This window comes from Staurois parvus, unplaced genomic scaffold, assembly GCF_062004578.1.
Source record: "Staurois parvus isolate SC_StPar_1 unplaced genomic scaffold, SC_StPar_1.0 ptg000839l, whole genome shotgun sequence".
Taxonomy (NCBI): domain Eukaryota; kingdom Metazoa; phylum Chordata; class Amphibia; order Anura; family Ranidae; genus Staurois; species Staurois parvus.
In genome coordinates this window covers 2,080,484-2,097,625 of record NW_028318635.1, presented here as the reverse complement: position 1 = coordinate 2,097,625, position 17,142 = coordinate 2,080,484, and the positions used below count along the sequence as shown (strand labels likewise).

General features: G+C 40.0%; 1 protein-coding gene across 1 annotated transcript in view; it reads left to right on the top strand.

Annotated features, from left to right (window-relative positions):
- The window catches only part of LOC149443674 (uncharacterized), a 627,829-nt gene that overhangs the window by 251,934 nt on the left and 358,753 nt on the right, over nt 1–17,142 (top strand). The window contains 3 exon segments of the mRNA XM_089655378.1: nt 7,520–7,653; nt 13,230–13,400; nt 15,665–15,793. Of these exon segments, the coding sequence (XP_089511504.1) occupies nt 7,520–7,653; nt 13,230–13,400; nt 15,665–15,793 (434 nt within the window).

Here is a 17,142-nt window from a genome sequence, read left to right as displayed (position 1 = left end):
TAAAAGCAAAACACTGATAAAATGGAAATAACCAAATAGCAATGGTTCACAGACTATATGGTACATTGTAACTGTGTAACTACAACCCCAGCAGCAGGAGGGGGAAAAAAGGCTTGTTGACTAATCAGCTCCCTCTGGACCACCAGCATCACAATAGGGAAAATTAAAGGAACACTTTGAAAACACATCAGATCTCAATAGGGAAAAATATCATGCTGGATATCTATACTGATATGTACTGGGTAATGTGTTAGGAACGTAAGGATGCCCCATCATTTGATGGAAATGAAAATTATCAACATACAGAGGACTGAATTCAAAGACACCCCGAAAATCAAACTGAAAAATTTATGCAGCAGGCTAGTCCATTTTGCTGAAATTTAATTGCAGCAACTCAAAATGGTGCTCAATAGTTTGTATGACCCCCACGTGCTTCTATGCATACCTGACAATTTTTGGGCATGCTCATAAAGAGACGATGGATGGTATCCTAGGGTATTTCCTCCCAGATCTGGACCAGGGCATCACTGAGCTCGTGGACAGTCTGAGATGCAACCTGGCATGGTCGAATGGACTGAATCATGATATCCCAGAGGTGTTCTGTTGGATTTAGGTCAAGCTAGCATGGGGGCCATTCAATTTCTTCATCCTCCAGGAACTGCCTACATACTCTTGTCACATGAGGCCGGACATTGTCATGCACCATGAGGAACCCAGGACCCAATGCACCAGCGTACGGTCTGACAATGGGTCCAAGGATTTCATCTTGATACCTAATGGCAATCAGGGTGCCATTGTCTAACCTGTAGAAGTCTGTGCATCCCTCCATGGATATGCCTCCCCAGACCATCACTAACCCACCACCAAAACGGTCATGCTAAACAATGCTACAGGAAGCATAACGTTCTCCATGGCTTTTCCAGACCCTTTCACATGTGCTCAAGGTGAACCTGCTCTCATTTGTGAAAAGCACAGGGCGCCAGTGGCGGACCTTCCAATCCTGGTGTTCAGTGGCAATGGAGGTCATCTTGTAGGGCTTTGCAGTGCTCATCCTGTTCCTCCTTGCACAAAGGAGCAGATACCGGTCCTGCTAATGGGTTAAGGACCTTCTACAGCCCTGTCCAGCTCTACTAGAGTAACTGCCTGTCTCCTGGAATCTCCTCCATGCTCTGGAGATTGTGCTGAGAGACACAGCAAACCTTCTGTTAATGGAACGTATTGATGTGCCATCCTGGAGGAGTTGAACTGCCTGTGCAACCTCTTTAGGGTCCAGGTATCTCCTCATGCTACCAGTAGTGACAGACCGTAGCCAAATGGAAAACTAGTGAAAACGTCAGAAAAAGATGAGTAGGTAAAAATGTCAGTAACCTCCACTGTAAAACCATTCCTGTTTTGGGGGTTGTCTCATTGTTGCCCATCTAGTGCACCTGTTGTTAATTTAATTAACACCAAAGCAGCTGAAACTGATTAACAACCCTCTCTGCTACTTAACTGACCAGATCAATATTCCAGGAGTTTAATTGATTTGATGCTAGACTCTGATTAAGAAGTGTTCCTTTAATTTTTTTGAGCAGTTTATATATATATACAGTATATGTATATATATATATATATTGACAAAAATATTGGGACACCTCTCCATATTATTGGTTTCAGGTGCTCCAATCACCTCCATGGCCACAGGTGTATAAACTCAAGCACGTAGGCATGCACGTAGGCATGCAGACTGCTTCTACAAACATTTGTGAAAGAATGGGTCGCTCGCAGGAGCTCAGTGAACTCAAGTGTAATACCGTGATAGGTTGCCATCTGTGCAATCCATTGTGATATTTCCTTGCTACTAAATGTTCCACGGTCAACTATTAGTGGTACTATGACAAAGTGGAAGCAACTGGGAACAACAGCAACCCAGCCATGAAGTGGTACACCACGTAAAATGACAGAGTGGGGTCAGTGCATGCTGAAGTGCACAGTATACAGAAGTTGCCAACTGTCTGCAGAGTCAATAGCTAAAGACCTCCAAACTTCATGTGGCTTTCAGATTAGCACAACAACAGTGCATAGAGAGCTTCATGAAATGGGTTTCCATCGCTAAGCAGCTGCATCCAAGCCCCACATCACCAAGAGTAATGCAAAGCGTTGCATGCAGTGGCGTAAAGCACGCCACCACTGGCCTCTAGAGCAGTGGAGACTTGTTCTCTGGAGTGATGAATCATGCTTCTCTTTCTGGCAATCTGATGGACATGTCTGGGTTTGGCGATTGCCAGGAGAACGGTACTTGCCTGACTGCATTGTGCCCAGTATAAAGTTTATTGTAGGAGGATTATGGTGTGGGTTGTTTTTCAGGGGTTGAGCTTGGCCCCTTAGTTCTAGTGAAGGGAACTCTTAAGACATCAGTATACCAAGACATTTTTGGACAATTTCATGCTCCTAACTTTGTGGGAACAATTTGGGGATGGCCCCTTCCTGTTGCAACATAACTGCGCACCAGTGTACAAGGCAAGATCCATGAACACATGGATGAGCGAATTTGGGGTGGAGGAACTTGACTGGCCTGCACAGAGTCCTAACCTCAACTCGATAGAACACCTATGGGATGAGATAGAGCAGACTACAAACCAGGCATCAGTGCCTGATTGCACAAATGCACTTTTGGAAGAATGGTCAAACATTCCCATAGACACACTCCTAAACCTTGTGGACAGCCTTCTCAGAAGAGTTGAAGCTGTTATAGCTGCAAAGGGTGAGCCAACTCAATCCTACAGACTAAGACTGAGATGCCATTAAATTTCACGTGCGTATAAAGGCAGGCATCCCAATACATTTGGCAATATAGTTGTGACCGAAATCAGAAATATTATTTTATTTTTGTGTTGTTTTGCTGAAATCAATAAGTGTGTCAAGCAGTCAGCTTTTCTGCTTAATTAAACCAATGGGTTCCTTTGCCCTGTAAGGGGTGGAAGATGAGGTTGATCTTAGTGGGAGGCACAGACAGCACTGTTTCCTGCAGCTGGGAAAAGCCAGACTTGTTGGCATTGGGTGCTTGGTTTGGTAGGATTGAAAAGACAATATAATGTCCCTATGCTGGCAGAAAGAGTCAGAAAACATGCAGAGCTAAAGTCAGTGATGGACAGAGGAGCTCATGTCTGCAGGCCTTGCTAGGAGATGCATTGAACTGCTGAGACAGATCTGTATGTGCTGTGCTTTGCTTTTTGCACAGCTGGGACTTGTAGTTCTACATTGTCTGTGTGGCTTTCCAGGCACATGGAATTTATTCTACCCTCTATTTTTCTGTCAACTGCTGCCTGTGTGGTCTTGAATCTGCGGCCAGGACACACAACCCTCGGAAGACCCATGAGGAGTTGGTGAAGGACCTCCTTCTTCATGCCTATTTACCTAGACTTCCTCTACTAAGGCCACTGCTGGCTGGTGAGTCCCTGAATTGCTGACCTGTGCCCCGGACTTTGCTGTATCAGTGTGCAGCCTGCTACTCCCTGGGCCATATTGCTGCTTTTGACTCTGGACTAAGCCCTGCTGTACTAGCGTGCCACCCTGTGCCAAACACTTTGTCCTGTGTGCTGGATTTAACCCTATTCTGCCCGGAACCCTTGCCCTGTGTGCTATGGACTTACCACCCTGTTATGTCCTCACTGCTTCTGCCCTGTTTGCTCTGTGGACTACCTGCCCTCTGCTGCCCCATGTTGCCATCCTGAGAATAATTCTTCATTGCTGTGTCTTGTGTTGTTTTGTGGACTAGTTTTTCTATTGTCTGTACCTTGAGTCTCCCCAATAAATGCTCGCACGTTGGGTTTTGTGTGATCTGCCTCCATGTGCTCTCTCTCTGTGCTCCTTGTTCATCACGATAGCGTATATATATATATATATATATATACTGGCATAAATGGGTATATACATCCTAATTTGAATAACAATGGCTTAGATGCGAAGAGGTCCTTTTAACTATGGATAGCAACTTGAGTCATTTGTTTAAAGTTTCTGGTGTGATAGTAGCCATTGTCTTCTGATAGCAATGGTGGGGCCTATATACAGTAATGAGTAATGAGTAATGGTAATTCAAGATAACAAATAGACTGTGGTAAATGCTCATAGCAGAGATCTGTTGATACTGAGGTGCTAAGGTGTGTGCATGCAGTGTCTCTCAGTGTTGTCAAAAAGAGAATGGGCATCCGCCCGCTCACCAATCCCATTGATAGCACAGCCTCCTAGGAACTGGGTTCTTGCACAGGCTTCTTGGCTGTTTGCACAGAAGAGCAGAGTTACCACCTGACAGTCTGTCAGCACAGCAAGCACTGAAGACTGGATAGTGACAGTTCCGTTGCAGAGAAACTGATCCAATCCTAGTGTGATGATCAGCTTCACCGCTGTGCTGAACTGGTATGCAGAGTCCAGCAGTTGTAGTCAGCAATCTTTCTCTGGAGGAGAACAGCAGTCCCCCATTCTCAGCTCTGTATCCCAGGCCAAGAGAGTGAGGCAGTCCCTTACTGTAGAATATAAAAGCTTTCCCAACGTCCCTCTATAGTTGTAGTTCAGTTCTGCTAATGGGGAGTGATGCAGCAGTCCCAATACTGGGCACTAGGGGGAAAAAAGATTAATTGTTGTCCCATTTGTAAATGTCCTTAAATGGCATAATGATATAGCTGGCACCTGTCTACAAATGCACATGTTATGCATAGGAAAACACAAGGTGCAGGTTGGAATGTTTACAATGCCTTTACTGCAAGACAGTTCTAGTTTATAATGACCAAAATTAACATACTGATATACAGTATAACATAATGACTGTTGGTTACAAGAGGGGGTCTTTGGTGTCGGCTAGTCAAAAAATGTTGTCCCCAGATGCACACCACTGGCTTGTAGGTAGTTCCAGGATTTATTATTTAGAACTTTTCAAGGGACTAAGCTAAACAACTGACACCAATATCAAAGCCCCATGCCACCAGATGGGCACCCCAATTTGTAACCATTTCACCTTTCCACAGACCCCTAGAAACCCTATAACTCACCAATCTGCCATGATAGTCACCTATAAAACACATTCTATGATTAAACAAGGAAGAAAGGTGGTACAACCTTCTTTCCTTGTAGATCTTCCAGAAAAACTCCCAACAGATCCTATGCCTGCGGCTCCTCCCTGCCACTTGACCCTCAGCTCGTTTTTGTCTAACTCTTCTTCCTGGGGACTATTCTTCCCCCCAGTCATGCAGCTCCTCCATTTATTTTCTCTGGGTCTCTCTAGCTGTGGTTTTATTAAAATAATTATAACACTCAAGCTAAATTGCGCACAAGATAAGATTGCTATTTAGGTGTCTAAATACAGCATGGTTTCAGAGTTTTTGCATAAGATAAAAATTGCTAAGTATTATATACTCAGGTTTTACTTTTGCCATAAGTAGAGCAGGCCAGGCTAGGAACAACACAGTGATTAAGTCAGAAGGTCTGCAGGCAGTCACTAGTTATGCATTGGTGTTCTAAACTGCATGCCTCGCCTTTGTAACTAAAACATGATTTCCGTTTATTGAATGAAATTGGTATGAATGCCAGCTGAACCTCGTTCAGCTGCATTACATGGGTGAAATGAAACTCTGATAAAGGAGTTATATGCTGCAATGACAGGAATTGATTTCCAATTTTCTGTAGTATTACAGTATTATTGCTCATGACTCAGGCAATTTAGCTTATATTACAGTGCTCGTTGTGTGCTGTACATCACACTGACAGCCTGATCTTCACCCAGTGCAAGGCTTTTGATGAGTTAGTGTGGATTTGATTTATAGCAAATAAGATTTTCATTTCTGAATTTGGTAGTTGATTAATGTTTGTGCACTTCTTACTGGTGGAAAGGAAAGGCAAAATTTCATTTTTCCGAACATAACTGCAGGAAGAATCACATTCATTTCATTATGGTGGTGGATCACTGAGAATCACAAAGAAGGCACCTTGGGTACTACATGAAAGTATTCTCAATTGAGCCATCACTGTTGAGAAGTAAAACGGTGGTGTAGTTATACCACAAACTGCTTGATCATCCCAACCCCTAAATTAAAGTGAGGCCAGACATCATGGCTTTACTACTTGGCAGAGTGTTATCAGTCAAACATAAGAACATGCTTACAGGAGGGAAGAACACACGGGTGGCCTCAACAGTGTACTGCTGTTCCTGTATTGTGCACTTACAGGCTGGGTTGTCTCCAAGACTAAGTTGTAATTCCTAACTGCTGTAATCTGCAGAGAGATCAAGAAGCTAACTAAACTGTCTAGCTAGATTGTCTAGAAGCACAAATCTTTTGGAAAAACAGTTTGCATATACTTTTGGTATTTCAGGAGGGTAATTAGGTGTTTGTTCACAATTAAACCTTATGGTTAAATACATGCAAAGGCGATATTTTAATCATGGATGAATGCTAGCAGTTGAAATACTCACTGGCTTCAGTCTAAATCCTCACTGTCTGGCAGATCATGAGGAAATCCAGCAGTGAGATCTCCCTGATGGAATTTACAGCAATTAACCCTACTTCCCTCACAGTTGGCTCTGTGGATTCTCACTCTTTCAGCTGCAAGCTCTATAATTTAGATAAATGTAGCTTTTAACTGTAAGGATTAAACTCTATGGCCAGTTTTAATGTCATCTTGCTGTGATATTTAGCTACTCAAACTGCTTGGTTGTAAATAGCTGTGGGACATTGGTTTAAAATGGTGGAAAATAAAGTCCACAAGTGGTTTAATTACTTAGCAGCAAATTAGAGCATGCAACTAGTGAATTTAATAGGCTACATCCATCCAAATATCTGAAATGTGGTGTGTTTGAGGAATATAGGTGTAACAGGAGCAAGAAAACAAGATCAGCAATGGCTGGATGCTTATCTATTGATAGCTCAGATACTGTAGTGCTCTTGGAAGGGGTCCATAACAACTTGCTGTTTTGCTGGCAAGACAGCAAAGTAACATGCACAATTTTTTCTGCCCAATAAGGGTTAACAAGCCAGTCCACCCAAAATAATTATTTTAGTTAAATCTTGTGGAGTTTCTTTTTTAGGCTTTAAACTGTTCATAAACAGTATAATTTGTCTGCACACTTTCTGTACCATCTCCTTTAGGTTTACTATAGCTACATTATGTGTGGTCTTAGTTAAACAATCCAATCAATGTGGATCCAGTAAAGGAGGCCCTTTACAGCTTTACAGCTGTTAGAAGATTTAATGGAGAATGCCCAAACAGATTGTAATAGGCATGGTCAGCTTTAGATGCTGAGATTGCTCAGTGTGCATTTTAAGCTCTAGCTGAGTGGCTTAGTACTTACTGTATATTTGTTAGGCCTGATTGCAACATATGGCCAATTCCCGACAGTGTCCTTCGATTCACCAACATTGCTTCCAGAGGTCCTCTGCCTGGAGAACATAAATGAACCAAACCTAACTGAACTCTTATTTATACTAAATGTGCTAAATCCCTGAACATTTGATAGTTATACTGTATTTAAATGACTTTTATCTTATTCTAGAGCCCTGCTTGCAGTTTCTCAGACATAAACAAATACTTCATTCACAAGGAGAAAGAGATGAAAAAAAGACCGTACACAGAGATTTCTTTCTTTGTGAAGCAAGTGTTGTACAGACATTCTGTAGGATTGCCAAGGTATGTTATATGTACCGGTATGTGTTTCTCACTGAATTTAGCTGGATTAAAGCTACAGAAGCCATATTTGTCAACAGACTTATTTTATAAGGAAAGAGTGATGTACAAAGTGTTGTATCCCATAGTAATCAATGAGTCATTATTTTTCTGCTGGTCTAAACTGATAATAGTTGAAATGTAATTTGTTGCTATGGGCTACTAAGCTGAACACATTTTTCAATGTATGCTTGTATAATCATGGCTCTTTTTACACCCAGAAACATGTCTTTGATGTGATTAGGCAAAAAACGGAGACATGCAAGTGCTAATAAAAATAATTTAAATTAAAGATTGCAGCTGCTTAGTGTTGGTCAAAGCAATATTATCTCTGTTTACTAAGGGTTACTTCGTTAAGCACATAAATCACCGACCTAAATATACCTGTGTTCCTCCAAACTAGTCTGTGGCATGGATGAGATTGAAAGTGGAAACGCCACAAAAAAATAAAATCTTTGACTTTGTACAAAGTAGTTACCTTTAAAGAAGGTAATCCTAAATCTTGATCCCTGCTGTGTGTTTTCAAAAACCTAATTTCATTAATTTTGGAAACTACAGGCAGTGCTGTTCTTCCAGCACTATTGGGATGAGAACTATGAGAGTAATGGCTCCCATACAGTGAAGGGATCTTGTCGGTTACCCTCCCTTTCCTCATCCCTTGTCCATAAACAACATGCTTTCTATTCCATTTACAGGATACAAGGTGCTTGTGACTGGACAAAGGGAGAGGAAAGGGAGGGTAAATAACAGGATCCTTTCACTGTATGGGAGCCACTGCTCCCATACCTCTCATCCCTACAGCAACAGAAATGACCGATAGTGCACCATCAGAGATAAAGGAGTTTTAGGTAGTGCTAATTTGCTGGAAAATACAAAAAAGCTGTAGTTAATAAAAGGCAAAAGTGTAGGAAACAAGTGGTTTGCACAACCTCTCATGGTTGGTATCACTACCTCAATGCAAGCATACGTTCCTCTGTACCTGGATGTCTTTCCTAGGTGTAAACAGCATGCAGTTGAGCTGTGCCATTTGCTAGATGGCTTACATAAAATCTGATCAGTAGAATTTACTTGTGTCCGATCAAGGGCTTCTTTCAGTACCTGTTCATTTCTCACTCTACCCTATGCCATTTATAGTGCTGCTCAAGGTGCTCTGGTTGTACCGGCGTCTCACAGCATTATACTATAAGGGTGCAGGCTGTCCTATGTTTAGTCCATAAAATACTTGGCAAAAAATATGGGGCAGGTAGCAGACAACATGCCATGCTATGGACAAGTAGGTGAATTTGTGAACAGGCTGTGGTCAAACCAATAAAGAAATCAGAACAAAAAGGATACTTAATCACACAGAAATAACATGTAAATATGAAGGGATAAGAGAAGTGCTGTACACCACTAGCTCAATCAAGAAAAGACTTATGAACATCCTCAGCCTTGAGCTATTCCTGAGCCCTTGCGCTGATGTCTCAGAGCATCAGAGACTGGGCTCAGGAGGAGCTCAATGATGAGGCCGTTTATATTTCTTTTCACTTATTTAGCAAGAGCTAAAACCTGCATGTAATACCAAGATCCAATGATCAGCGTGGGATGTAGCACAGTACAGGGGGAAGTTTTCTTAGACTTCCCTCAGGGCTCTATGTCATGAGACCTGGAATGTAGGGAACACCCCGGAATGCATCTCCTCATTCTTTGCATGGGTCACTGTACTGGCCGCCGATAAAGGGGGGGCAGTGCAAGCTGCTTAATGCCTAGGCCAGCGTTTGTCCATGGCAATATGTTTTTCTTCTTTACCTGGCTCTGAGTTGCATATTCCCTGTTTAGTTGTTGCTTTCCTTTTATATATGGGTGAGTTGTTTTGCAAGTGTTGTATATGTTTATAACTGTCACAAGGTTGCTACTGTTCTTACCTCCTAATAAAAGCAGAACAGGAATAAAAAATATGGTTTGTGACACTAAGCTGTACAGTATATGCCCAGCATATAGCATTTCCTATTGTTACATGGAGAGGTAAGAGTGTCTATCTGTGTCTGGTTCTGACATGTGAAAAAGAATCTCTAAATGACTACTAACCCTACAATTAAAAAATTACATTAATTTGTTAAATCGATACAATTATGCTTACTAATCAATAACTTTTTTTTTGTTTCGCGTATCTTAAAAGGACTATTAATGCCATCTCAGAAGAATATCTTCAATTCCCATTTTAGAGAAGCATTTTATATGTCACTTTCTCTTCCATGCTAAGAAGTATCACAATTGTTTTAGAATGGTGCTGGAGAGCAATGTTAAATGTGAATGTAGGCAGCAAATAGCAGAGGTTGGGGAGTTTGCAAAAGTGTGCAAACAAGATTTAAAGGGTCTCACCATATGCATTGCCCAAAGCTTTCTCAATGCATAAACAAGGCTTATCTGCCTCATTCTATTATTTCAGTTTACAGTATTGCACTTACATTGTGTGCACTTAAAAAAATAGGACTGGATTCATTTTTATGCAGTGTAGCACGTTGTGATGCCCTACACCTTATTGCAGTGCACTGTGGTGCCTAAAGTTCAATGGAATGCCATTTTGTGACAGTTCAATAAAATTAAAAACAAGGTAAGCAGTGTGATTTTTTTGTAACAGAGTATAACATATACCCACTGGTGTGAATGGGCCTTATGTATATAGTTCATTACAAGTATTTTCAAGTGCTGAAAATGTATATTAACAGTAATCTTGCAGCATGGTGGAAATCCTTTGTTGTTGCACTGTACAAGTCAAGGATAAAGTGTCAGATTTGTCACTCTGTTTATGAAAGATATGCCAACAAATGGGTGGTATTATCTGTTTCGTCTCGTTTGTCCGTAGTGGAGCCAATATCAATACTGCAGAAGCACTGTGAAGCAAAAAGTGTAATTGTATTCAAAGCATCAGTGTACTGTGCGCAAGGTATTACAAGCAAAATCCTGAGGCAGTAATATGATTATAGAGAGTATTCCATATTAGTATGCTGTCTTTGTTCTTTGCAGCGCAGATGGCTCATTTTGCTGCCAATTAAAGTACTGCCTCTAAATGTGAGAAAAATTATTCTACAAATGACAAAAGAATGTCTACTACTTCTTAAGCCAAAAGCAACAATTCTACCCTCCCACTGTACTAATGTTGCCAGCATGTTTCATTATAAAAGCTCTGATTCTTCTGGAATATGTATGATAATCGATATCTTTTTACTATGTGGAATTGCAATACACTAGTTTCTAGGAATTCAATATAACAAGGAACAAATTGAAGCTTTTTTTTCACTATATGAACTGCTAAGAGCCATGCAAATAATTTATTAAGCCTATCTTAAATATTGAAATCATGAGATGCCTTGATCACTTCACACATGAGCAAGATATAGATATATTGTAACATATAAAACATGCCCTGCCTTAATATTGTGCACGGCTGTGATACAGCAAAAGCGGACACACTTTACCTTGTTTACTAAGCAAAGTGAACAGCCTCTACTTCTCTAGTAAATCAATCCTTCTGAACTGCACTTATAATGGGAGTTTAGCAATTCGGATGTGTGTGATAATTGATTGTTTGATTGATAGCGTTCCTGTTTTTGAGTAATTTACTGGCTGTACATGAATTTCGTATAACCCCCCCCCCCCCCCCCGCTCTGCATTTTGAGATGTGACAATAGGAAGAAAGAAGATTAGAAAAAGCCAGCAGAAAAGCATTTCCTCCTCAACATTATCTAACTACAGTGGATGGAGATGTGTTTTCTCTGTAATGCATAAAAATATATATTATTGCTTCCAAAATCTTATTGATGAAGCTGATGAATATCTTTACCACCGTTGAAAAGTGAAGGTGTGTTATTTTCTGTACTTTTTGTAGGTTGTCAGTAAAAACAGTACATTTTACAGAGTTACAAAGTCAGTTAGGTTGGAAAAGACACACGTCCATCTAGTTCAACTAATAGAAAAAGAAAACAAATAGAAATGTCCATATACTAAATCCTATACCCAAAGTTGACCAAGAGGAAGGTAAAAAAAACTAGTAAAGTATGATCCAATTTGCTCCAGAAGGGGAAATACTTTTTCCTGATCACCCACGAGGCAATAGGATATTTCCTGGATCAACTAACCCTGGTGTTATTAACTCTATATAGTAATATCCAGTTATATTTTGATACATTTATGAATGCATCCAGCTCTACTGAGCTGGCCAGAGCCAGTTCTCGAGTCTACTCCACAATTTCACAGCTCTTACTGTGAAGAAGCCTTTCTGTATGTGGAGGTTACATTTATTTTCATCCATACATAAATAGTACCCCCTTGTCTTCTGTGATGACCTCAGGGTGAATAACTCTACACCAAGTTCACTATATGGACCACTTATGTATTTATACATGTTGATCATATCCCCCCTAAATCTCCTCTTCTCAAGAGAGAAAAAATTCAGTTCCTCTAATCTTTCCTTATAGTTGAGCTTGTTCATGCCTTTTATCAGTTTAGTTGCCCTTCTCTGCAATTTCTCCAGTTCTTTGATATCCTTTTTGTGAACTGGTGCCCAAAACTAAACCTGTTTTAATACAAGAAAGAATTTTGCTAGCTTTTGAAACTGAAGCTTGGCATAGCATGCTATTATTATGTCTATGATTTACCAGAACATCCAGATCCTTCTTGACCATTGACTTTCTGAGCTGTTCTCCCCCTATAATGTATGATGCATGCATGTTTTTAGCTCCAAGTGTATAACTTTATATTTATCAACATTAAATCTCATTTGCCACATTGCTGCCCAATTAAAAAGGGCATTGAGGTCGACTTGTAAGTTGGAGACATCCTGTAAAGTTGTTATTCCACTACTTGCTTGTCATCTGCAAACACTAAAATGGTACCTATAAAGACTAAGTTCACTTTTGTAAAAAAAAAAGAATAAATGCATTTTTTTTTGCAGGTAAAAAAATATGCATTTATTATTATTTTTTTCTTCTATTTCTTCTTGCACCTGCGATCAGCAGATTGTGGGTGCAGTGTCAGACTCTTGCCGACTCTCAGTACAGCTCTCTGCCTGTATCTGCCGTATGGGCAGACAGTTACTTCAGAGCAAGAACAATCTATGAACTACGAGAGTAAAAGTGCAATAATTTTCCCTCACGATTGATAGTGCGCAAATTTTGATTTTGCCTAATATTAAATTTAGTAAATCAGGCCCATATAGTTCTTCTAAGCCTCCCTGCTGAGGGAGACTTCCTCACCATCAGAATACACTGATCGGCATTGCAGGTTATGATCGACATCTGTACAACCACAGTGCCCATACATGGATCAAAATTTGGCTGGTCCCTGCTAAGTCATCTGATTTTTGATCCATGTATGGCTGGCTTTTTTCTTTCCTACTCCATACAAAATCAAAAATAAAAAGTTTTGTCATGCATTTTAGTAAAGTCAATCTACAGATTTATTAGAAAAGTTACTTCACATCTCACGTTTGTGTGATATCTTTCTTGGTCTTAGGGAAAACCCTGATTACCCTTATAATCTATCTCTTTTTTCTTTTAAAGGCTTTGCTGCTCCATGTCCCTGATATGTTGGGTGAGGATATAAAGAAATATTTCATATTTGCATGCATATGGTCTTTTGGAGGATGGCTGGACTCAAATGAAAGAACTATGTTCAGTAACTGGTGGAAGCACACATATAGAAACCACACCACCTTTCCAGCAGAAGGAGAGGTAATGTTTTTTTCTTTAATATGCATAGGACGTTTACAGTGTAAAATGACTATTGCCTTTGCTGATCATTTATTTGACAAGTGCGATAAAAGATTAAAAATAAATCCAAATTACTTCAGCCAACAATTTTGCTTGTGGCAATGAATTTCATTAGATTAGCACAGAGGTCTCCAAACTTTTCAAACAAAGGGCCAGTATACTGTTCTTCAGACTTTAGGAGGGCCGGATTAGGGCCAGTGAGGATAGAAAATGTCTTGGCCCCAGCATCAGTGAGAATAAACATGGCCTCGGGGTTGTTGGTCAGTAAGAGAAGTAGTGCCCCACCATTGGTATTAGTGGGAAGAATAGTACACCATCATTGGTTTCATGGGAAGAAGTACTGCCCCATTGTTGGTTTCAGTGGGAGGAATAGTGCCCCAAGGGCCGGATAAAGGGTAGCAAAGGGCCACATCTGACCCTCGGGCCGCAGTTTGGAGACCCCTGGATTAGCAGATTAGCTAGCTCTGCATTGTGTTATATATTTGTATATTGTATTGCAGCAGGTAGGAGTAAAGCTCAGGAACCAATGGGCTTGATTTACTATTTATTTTTCAAGGAGCGTACAATCTAAATCCCTAACTCACATTCATACGTACACATACTAGGGCCAATTTAGACAGGAGCCAGTTAACCTACCAGCATGTCTTTAGAGTGTAGGAGGAAACCCACACAGGCACAGGGAGAATATGCGAACACCAGGCAGGTATTGCTGTCGTTGGCATTCAAACCAATGACCCTAGTGCTGCCAGGTGGAATTGCTAACCACTTAGCCACTGTGCTGCTTACGAAAGACAAATAGACCATGCTCTTTGCATGTGCAGTTGCACTCAATTTTTTTTTTTTTTCTGTGCACCTGATTGGGTATTCTTTACAAACTGAAGCGTTATCACATTCACTAAGCTCCGGGGAAAATTAGTGCAACTGAACGTGCAAAGTGCACAGACTCTGTCTTTAAAAAATCAACCCCAATATGTTCAGTAGATAAGATTCATAGGCAACATGACCGGAAATATTGCATGTGTTTCATTACTCTACCTCTTCCTGTGTGCATTTTTTATAGTTTACATTAAGTTTTTATGTATTTTTTTCTGAATACAGCTAGCTTAGTTCCCAAAATGTGTCCTTACAAATCATGTATACTATATGTGTGACTGATACAGCTATTATTTAATTGATGCCCTTTGATGCTTAATAGACAAAGCTACATTTTTAAACTGGCCATATAAATACTGCAGACATAGACAGTGACTGAAAGGACACAATATTTCCTTCAAAGTATATGAAATACCTTTAAGGCAGTTGTACTGCAGAACAATAATGCATGTTACATGCATTACTACAGTGCAGTGGTGTTAATTGGTCCTAAAGGAATGACATATGATTGTTAAAGCACTGTGTATCTAAACAATTGCCATTAAAAAAAAAACTTGTTTTCACTCCAGCGATAGTTGTGCGGTGCTTCTCAGGGAAGGATTCCTGCTGGTGACAATAATGGACCATGCATGCATACTTTGAGGAAAATTTACTAAAACTGGAGAACTCAGGATCTGGTGCAGCTATGCATGGTAGCCAATCGGCTTCTAACTTTAGCTTGTTCAATTAAACTATGGCAATAAATCCTAGAAGCTGATTGGTTACAATGCAGGGCTGCACCAAATTTTGCACGGTCTAGTTTTAGTAAATCAACCCCTGTGTGTTGAAACTACCACTTGTAGTCTTCTTCGGGAGCCTGAAAAGTAACAACGCAGGAGCACAATTGGTAGACAAGGATAGGGCATTGTTACCCTACAACCCTTACAGTAGGTACAGCATGAACAAGAATCCTTATGGCAAGATCATCAGGTATTATTTTAATGAACCTTTAATGCTAAAAAGGATTGAAAATTATATTTGAAATTAGCTTAACATGTTAAAGTTTATATTTAGTGACTGGGTTTAGATATACTTTACCAAAGCACTTTTTTAGCATTAATGTTAGCAAGAAGGAATGATAGATTGGCAGCGCTAGTGTTAACAGCCAACAGCTGCCTTCTCTGGTAGACAAGCATCATCTTCTAGAAAAGACAATGTAGTCTGGCACTGGTTATCTCTTGGCAAGGAGTGATCATGCTGGAATGATGTGCCTGCAAATAAGTGTCAGGACCTGTCATCACCACTCATGAGCATAAATATTTAATCCCAATCGAACGTTTGTTGCTGACAATCAGTATTCATTTTTGCTGCAGGTCTGGGACTATCACATTGACACTGATACGCGACATTTTGTCAGATGGCATGACATACTTTCCTCCTACTCTGTTAGTCATGGACAAAACATGGCCTCCGAGGCGTTTGTTCACACACTACACAGCGAGGTAATATTTTATCTGTGCCACACATATTTTATTTATTCATAACTACAGTCAGAAAATACTGATTATTTTATGTTCTAGGCAAGTTGGAATCGTTATTTTGTGTAATGAAACTAACCATCAACTGCAAACTGTAATTGCAATATGTAATTAGATCAAAACACATTCTTTAATATATACAACACTGGGCCTCATGCATCAAGCTTTAGATTACATATTTCATGGTATAAGAGGCATTCAATGTGTTATTACCACACGTGAAAATAAAAATTGATAATTTAGGAAATAAATGTTTTGGTACTTTTAAAACCCAATTTATGCAGCTTTTTCATTCTGTGAAAATTATATTTTTTGGCGTTAAGGAGACACTGCCAGCTTTACCATTTAGTGCAAAATGATAGTGTCTTTTAAAAGGCTTCCCCACTGACCCACTGATACTTCTTTTTCTGTTGTAATCAGCACCTAAATCCCCTTGTTGGCTCCGGCCAGATCCAAGGCGGAGCAGTGGTGTCGCACCTTTGAAATATGACAGTGCTCGGGGCCTAGTGACTGGCTATTGGACTCAAGCACTGTCACAGCAGCTAGATATTGTCATTGTGTGTGATATAGGAAGAAGCATCAGTGTCTAGGGATCAGTGGATCAGAGGCCCCTTTGCAAAGACTGTCACTTTGCCCTGAATGGGCAAGGTAAAACATCTCCTTAACCATCTTACTACTGCTGTATTGTAAGAAATCATAGTAATGGTCATCTCTAGCCTTTGGGTGCCAAGGGCACCTGTTAATAACTGTGAACCAAACCATTCAGATGGCTTCCTTCAGAGACGCTGTGTATGGAGTCAGTCCAAGAGTCTCTGTACCATATTGATGTGATCACAGACTATTAGAGCGATTGCATAATATATACAGTGTATGTTTAACCACTTGCCCTCCAGAAGAGTTACCCCCTTTCCTGACCAGGACATTTTTTGTGCGATATGACGCTGCATTGTTTTAACTGACAATTGTGCGGTCATGTAATGCTGTACATAAATAAAATTAATGTCATTTTTTTTCCACAAATAGTGCTTTCTTTTGGCGGTATTTGATCACCTCTGCGTTTTTATGTTTTGCACTATAAACAAAAAAAAGACTGACAATTTTGAAAAAAAAATATTTTTGACTTTTTGCTATAAAACATATCCAATAAAAAAATAAAATTTCTTCATACATTTAGGCCAAAATGTATTCTGCTACAGATCTTTGCTAAAAAAATTTAAATATGTGTATATTAATTGGTTTACGTGAAACTTATAGCGTTTACAAATGGCGATATATATACTTATATATATATAATTTTTTTTATGCTAGTAATG